Source organism: Mugil cephalus, chromosome 21 (assembly GCF_022458985.1).
Source record: "Mugil cephalus isolate CIBA_MC_2020 chromosome 21, CIBA_Mcephalus_1.1, whole genome shotgun sequence".
NCBI classification, from domain to species: Eukaryota; Metazoa; Chordata; class Actinopteri; order Mugiliformes; family Mugilidae; genus Mugil; species Mugil cephalus.
Window position 1 is genome coordinate 6,790,168 of NC_061790.1, and position 7,634 is coordinate 6,797,801.

The 7,634-nt window shown below is 41.5% G+C and overlaps 1 protein-coding gene across 1 annotated transcript; it reads left to right on the forward strand.

Annotated features, from left to right (window-relative positions):
- The first annotated feature begins 613 nt into the window (after positions 1-613).
- Positions 614-7,028, forward strand: LOC124998642 (protein ripply2-like). Its single transcript, XM_047573077.1, is given in 6 exon segments — positions 614-727; positions 1,193-1,317; positions 6,033-6,254; positions 6,257-6,378; positions 6,480-6,550; positions 6,664-7,028. Coding segments are annotated over 4 exon segments (483 nt in total). The 5' UTR covers positions 614-727; positions 1,193-1,317; positions 6,033-6,127; the 3' UTR covers positions 6,827-7,028.
- Positions 7,029-7,634: the final 606 nt, after the last annotated feature.

Here is a 7,634-nt window from a genome sequence, read left to right on the forward strand (position 1 = left end):
CATTTTCGTGATTAACAAAATGTGTTAGTTTGCTCTTCACTGAGTATGAGGGGGAGTTTGGGCTCTTTTGCACCTCTTAAGTACTGTTAACCTGCGTACAAAGCAACCAAAGAGTGGTCAAATGAGATTGGTCAATACTTGCAGTACAACAGGTGCTGCACATCTTATTGCACATGCACATTTATAATATATATGAATAGACCAGGTATACACATATCCTTTTTAATCAACACTGTCAGTCACTCATAGACCTCACTTAAGACTATATGGCTCCAACAGCTATGTTTATTTCCTATTTAGACTACAATAATGAATATGTTGTAGACAGCAGTGAATCTTGTTTTCCTTTCTTCTTGTATTTTATTTAAATATGTAGCTGACATTACAAGTATAATAACTTAACACTGAACGCGTTCCGTTAGTTGCTCAAGCTTCATGCCTTCAGTGCGGTCCCGTAGCTAGCACATAGCTAGCCAATAATGCGTAATCACGCCGTGCGTAACCAAAAGGTTGCCAAATCCCCGGATAAACCGCCGTAAAACAGCCACATTTTCATTGCCGAAAATTTCACAAACCTGGCAACTAACACACCTGGAAAAAAATAGATTAGGAGGCTAGCGAGCAGTAGCCATTAGCTCAGGCAGGTGTTTGTATATGCTCAAACCTGGTATATGACACTTTAGCACAGAGTGAACCCAATGTTTTCATATCCTCCAGCTTTTATACGGTGAGCTTGTTACCTATTCTTTGTGAAACAATATTAGTCTTAAGTAATTCTTGTCCAGTACTTTGTATGCTATTTAACTGGAGAATATCTCCTCCATGTTTACCGGCTAGCTAGCCGCTATGCTGTAACCTGCCAATGCTACTTTAAAATATTATGTTTAAAAAAGTATTTCCTCTGACTTTGTTTGTTTGCTTTGCTGCAATCACTTTCCCCATCTCATGTAAAGACTTCTTTTCATTTGTACAGTGTCCTGTTTGCTTTACTGGCTGTATAGGGATCTATACTTGTGTTGTGTGAGTCTTTGTGAGTTTAATTGGGGTAAAAAAAGGCACTGATGGAGAACATTAAATTACATTCTCAATCTTCAGTTTCTGTGAACAGGAAATGTTGGATTGTGCACTGCTACAAATTGTTTTTGCAACTCTACTCTTAGCTGCTTTCCATCTTTTTTTGTTGTTGTTGCAGAGTCCATAGTGAAGTGAAGTGAGACTCGGGCCTTTCTCCAAACATCTTGCAGACCTCTGGTGCATGCAAATGACCCCCGGCCACTGGGTGCAGAGCTCTCTGACTCACCACCGCATGAGCTGTGGGTAGGAAACATGTTCTGATTCTGACTCAACTCTACTAAGCAACAGCTAAACCTATAAAATAGTTGAAGACTTTTGTAAACCGTCCGCAAGTGTTGCATATTTTTGCCTTCTAGGGACAATGTCTGCATTCTAGTTTCTGCATTTTCTAAACGCTCCAAATCCCGCTGCTTCCCTTACTTACCTGTTACGTCAAATGAGTTTCTGATTACGATTCTGCACCAGCTTTTAAACTGCCGCCACCCGTGGGGTTCTGACTGCCCGAGGCCGTGCTTTTGTGAATGGAGGGGGGGGTAGAAACACTGAAGACTCCTAAATAGATGTTGTAAAATATTCATGGATTCTGCATCAGCATTGCTGCTACGTGCACTGCATAATACTGCTGATGTTGCCCAGATTAATTTATAGCTTTCATTCATAACCAGGAAAGTCCCGTCCAGGGTACTCAGAATCGGGCTCGGCAAATGAGCTCTCCTTAGTCGTCTCTTTATTTGTCTTTTCTTTTTCTGTGTTTTTGTCTCACTCCCAGAGAAATACACTCACTCAAGTAATTGCATCATAGTGTAGATCCCTTTTGTGTCTGGTACTGGATTCATTCTCACTTTTAGACTCTACAGAATGACTTAAATTCTCAAAGCACAGGGATACTGAGGCTTGCTAATAGCACACACTTTCAGGTTCACATTTATTATCCGTCATTCTCTTGCACAGTAAAATCAACCATGGAGAGTCTCTCTTCCTCCTCTTTGTCATCAAAATTGACTACCACAAGCGGGATCTTTGGATTCATCGGCTGTGATGGATGAGCCTTCGAAATTGTTTTTTTTTTTTTTCGGGGGAAAGACATGGCCGCGCTGCATACTGAGCAGCTTCACAAGTTTATCCCAGTTCAGAGCTGAAGAAAAACCCAGGGCACTGTCGTCTGATCCCTTGCTCATGGATGCGAGTCCTTTCTCTCTGTGGTAGAGGAGATGGTCAGAGGCGGAAATGGAGATGAAAAGGGACGGAATGAAAACTGTAAATCAATGAATTATCGAAGGATGGAGGCAACAAGAACATGGAAGAGAGAACTATCGAAATTAACGAATATAACTACGAGTGGTATCTGTTAAACTGCAAAGGCTGCACTGTTGATGTAGAATAAGCATCCTAAAGGTAGTTTCTGATGCAGGCTACTGGTTTGTTGTCTCATGCTTTTAGTGTTTGTGAATGAATTCATGGTATTTTCCTTGTCGTGCTCATAAGTTCCCCTGAACACTGTCTGATTCTACTTACAGTACATTTGTACCTCGCCAGATGGTTTCCAAGGGAACACTCCGGACTTCAATTAAACTGGGACATGGATCAGTCTGACCTTCTGCATTCTTAGAACATAACTCAAATTTCAGAGAAACCAATATAATCCCACATAATGTATGACGTATGATGGTGATTCTCATTGAGTCCCGTATAACATCAGGTGCAAATCACAAGGTAAACCTTAAATGATTACGTTACGTACGATTATTGAAATGCGCTTACCGGTGGCTGAGGAATCGAATACTAACTAGGTTTTATTAAAGTGCCACTGACTATTATTAACTTCCTCTAAGCGCCTGTGTCTTGGTAGCCTGTGATTATTTGATATTTTGTGATGATGCCGCATATAAGAAATAAAAAAATTAAACCTATGAAGTATCTTTAAAATTAAAAAAGGACTACACAGCATGTATTAACAGTATTCTTCTTATTTGTGGTATATGTAGATGCGACTACCTTTGGTCAAGAGCATTAAAGGGGCTCATGAAATTAAAATGAACAACAATTGACACAATTAAGGAGGTAGTCCTTCATTTTCAACCACCTCTCCACTGATTGCATGCACCTCTTAAAAGCTTTGCTCCGTAGGGAAGAAAAATAAAAGCCGATCTCCAAATGGCTGCTCGAGGCAGGAAGGTGGTGGGCATCTCCTCTTTATCAGGAGTCAACCCTGCTCCCATCTGTTCTCACACAGAGGAATGTCTTCCTTGTTAAGATTACAGCAGCAAGGAGAGCAAAGGTCACTGCTGCTGTGTCCCGGAATACATATTGTGCGATCGGAATGTTTCCTGAAAGGCATTACGGCTCGTGTTGTGCATCTGAAGGAGTCGAATGAAAACGTAGACCTAATTTATTCAAGTGTAAACTTAAGATAAATTACCTGCAGATTGCAAATGAACTCCCAGTGGCAGGTTCTTTAATCGTTTTATTCAGTGCTTTCTTTGAGCAGGCAGGCATAGCATGAACAAGTAAAGATAGTTCGCAACCAAATTAATCTTCTAGGTTAATTTACAGTCAAGATAAGATAAGATAAGATAATACTTTATTGATCCCAATAGGGAAAGACATTAAGTAGGACACAGACAACTGCTACACAAGAGCAAAGTCACCACAAAGTTGTGGATAAGTGACCGTTGCGTAGACTACAGATGTGGCTCGGTGAGGTCAGGGCTGTGTGTCGTCCAGACTGCACAAAGGAGCATCTGAAACGTTCAGTCCTGCACTGAATTTGTATCGTACGACCTTTGAGACAGTTTCTTCTCTGCTTGAGTAAATCCTTCAACTGAAAATCGAGGCATATTTTGGTGAACTGTTAGTATTAAAATATTGACTAAGGGAGGTTTTACTAAATGAAGGTTTTCATCAATAGTCCTCTTGTTGTCTTTTATCAAACTAAATGAAAACGTGAGCATGAGAAAAGCATACTGCCACCATACCTGTGTGACACTAGAGCACGATTCCCACTCGGCGTACAGAATTTAAAAACATAAATAAGTAAATACAGGAGACAGAATACGGTATGAAGACATTCATTTGTGACGACATTTCAAGATGTGATTTAGAGTGGCCATGATGAGCAAAAATAAAAACGAATGGTCTCCTAAAAAATTGTATTATTTGTGGTTGACTGTTGCCAAGGAGAAGTTTTTTTGGGGTGGGGAGATTTTTGTCAGAGAAAAAGTGTAATTGACTTGGAACAGAAAAAACGAGGTTGTATAACACATGAATAATAAGCAGGGAGAAAGAAATGTGAGAAGAAATCGGAACAAAAGATGAGGTTATTTGAGGAAAACCTTAAAAAGGGGGGGAGGGGGTGAGTAAATAGCAAATGGTGAGCTTTCAGTCAAGCAAGGCCAGGCCCTAGTTCAAGTTTGAAAAGCCGAAAATGTTGCAGACGTCTCCCTGTGTCGTTGAGCTGCTGCGTTTCCTCTACACAGCCCATGTTGTCGAAACACGTTGGCGGCTCATTTGTTTCTCTTCCACTCCATCTTGTCCTTTTGCTACTTATTTATACTTAATGGGTTGAGCCAGTATGAGATAATGGCTTTATCTTGGATTATCAGTGCTCTCCACAACGAGTACGCTTTATATTTTGTCCATTCTTGTGTGTGTGTGTGTGTGTGTGTGTGTGCTGGGAATTTCAATGACAGGAATCGCATTTAATGTTCTTTTCTATCCTTCTTTTGTCCACTCTTTTGACATACTTCGCAAAATGTCTGGAACTACATCACTCACAAGACATGTGAGAATTTTTTATTTTTTTATTTTTTTTATCCCAGATACTGCCACAAAAAAACAGAGACCTCTTTTGTACTGACCTAGTTTGCCATTGTTTGTTTGATAACCATCTTTTTTGTCAGTATTACATTAATCTGCTCATTTTGCGGACGAGACTCCAAAGGTCATAATTGTGCGTGACGCGTTCGAGCACCAAGAATACGCAACGTGCCCGCCTGTTTTTTTCCCCCTATTTTATGTGAATCATTGCCAAAGAATGAATGACATCAAAACCGAAAAAGAAGCCAGCAGCAGAGCACAGTGTGTCCAATTAGCTGTGGTCTGTGTGGACCTTGTTAAGGAGCAGGGCTCTGGCTGTGAGATCCCTGGAGAGGAGTGCTGTTATGTACATAGGCAGAGAAATGTAACGCCCGACATGGACAGTGCACTCTCGCTGCAGATTTGTGTGGATGCCCTGATTGAAGTCAGAAGAAGGAAAAAAAAAAACATGGTGTCGCTATGGAGCATGGATTTATCTGTGCAGATTTGTGCCAAATCTTAACGCCGTTTCCGCAGCGTATAGGCCCATACTCCCCCCTGCTGGTGCAACAGCATCCAGACATTCAGAAAGGAACGAGTGGGACTAATTAAATCAGCGCACTGTTGATCGATTAGGTTTTCCATATGGGGGCGTGATGCATTCAAGCTCTGCATCTGCTGAGGTGTGAGTGTTGGCTCCCATCCTGCTGTTGCACACACAAAAGGCTGACGCGTGCAGCCCCTCTCTCTCTCCCCCCCCCCCCCCCCCCCCCCCCCCAACACAGCACACGCCTGCCTCCATCTTCCACTGAGCAGGCCGTGACAGTCGGGCACGTGTTTCTTCACACCTCGCACCCAAATGGACACAGGCACAGATAAAGAAAGGTTAAGGGGATCAGGAGTTCAAGCTGTTTTTCAACAAACGCTTATCAGCCGTCAGTCAATTTTAAATTTGAACCTACATTAAATCGTGTTGTCAGATTGACCTTTTACGCAAAAAGTAGTTTTCAAACACACAGTTGTCTGCATACAATACTTCCTGAATGCATCCACGCGTAACGACCGTCTTATGTTTGATCATATTCACCGCTGCATCGTGGATATATAACGATTAATTAAGATATAACGATTAATTATGAACTTTGTTGTAATGTGTTGAATAGATCCAAACCCAGAATTATTCAAGCCAGAAAGTGACCATATGGTCCTAGTTTGCCAAAGTGTGATAGTGTGATTTCGCACCTTCGCACCGTGGCGCATGGAGACACTTGGGGACGCGTCAAAGCGCAATTTGGCACGGGCTGCCGGTGTCCGGATAAATAGGAGGTTCCTGCCTTCAGCCTCACATCCTCAGAGGACTTTACTCGGAGCGGATCAGCGCAAGAAGCCATGGAGACTTACAGCAGCAACAGTGGATTACCTTCTGCTTTTAATGGAGCCAACGCTACCCAGCAGTCCAACATGTGGAGACCCTGGACTGGAAACGAGCGCCAACAAGCGCAACAAACGGTGAGTTTTTGCCGGTTTAAAAGTTTTAAACGCCTTTAAGCTCACCCAACATGCTTTACTTAATGGGCAAACCGCCTAATCGCTTTGTTGTTAACTTTCAGATTCACTCAATGAATGAGGACGTTTCTGACGCACAGCATCCCAAACCTCCTCAAGTCGTCCACCCTGTCAAGTAAGTGAAGTTTTGTTAATTAAATAATCAGTTTCCACGTTGTTTTTTTTGTATTTATGTCGGCTATCTCTCGTAAAAGAAACCACACTCATCCACTTTCTTTCTGTTTGAAGGTTGTACTGGCCGAAATCGAGGTGCTTCGATTATCTGTACCAGGATGCAGTCATGCTCCTCCGGAACTATCCGGTCCAAGCGACCATCTGTCCCTACGGAGACTCCAGCAGCGACGAAGACAGCGACGATGAAGAGGAGGAGGTGGAAAAGGAGCTGAACTAGACGTCACTCTTTTAAACCTCTGAAGACAAAAAAAAAACTAAATAAAAAATCATAATGTGATAATATATAGACATAATTTAATTTATTCATGTAAATACCTGTAAATAGATCTCCTATTTCTTTTTAGAAAAAGGAAATGCTTAAGTTATTCATCTAACATTTCTACCTCTTTTGTATTTTGCTGAGCTTTGCAATAAAAAGCATCAAATGGATGTTGTTGTCGGGGACTTACTTGTTTATATAAACTATTTTTTTTTCTCCTCTGTGTCAGAGTGGCACAAAATAAGTCAAATAAGGTATTGCACAATTAAACTTGGTATGATGAATGCTCTCTGGTGCCATCAGGTTAAAACAGAGACTCCTCCACTTTTTATTCTGAAGTCTTTGCCAGGTCTCTGTACCTATACAGTGTGCTTTAAGTTTTACCAGAACATTTTTAAATGGAACTTTGCGTTCAGTTTCATTTGACACTCGTGCCTCCTTGCAGCGTTTTCCCATGGATAAGTGCAAGGTGGTAAATGCCCTGTTTCCTGCGCAGTGTCGCCTGAAGTGCGGAAAATGCGTGACAGTTGGAAGGTGTAAATCCTGTCAGGAGAGCACGTAAAGATAAACAGACGGAGGTGAAGCTGTTTAGGCGCAAACCGCTGTGAGCATATAATCATCAAGTCAACTTATCACATGGTTTTAACTTGAAATACTCTGTTCTCTACCTTCCAAATACAAAACAACAAAAACAAATAAGACAAAATTCAGACAAAATAAGGTGGCAGAATGTGATAATAAGACATTAACTTATTGTGGCCCCTCA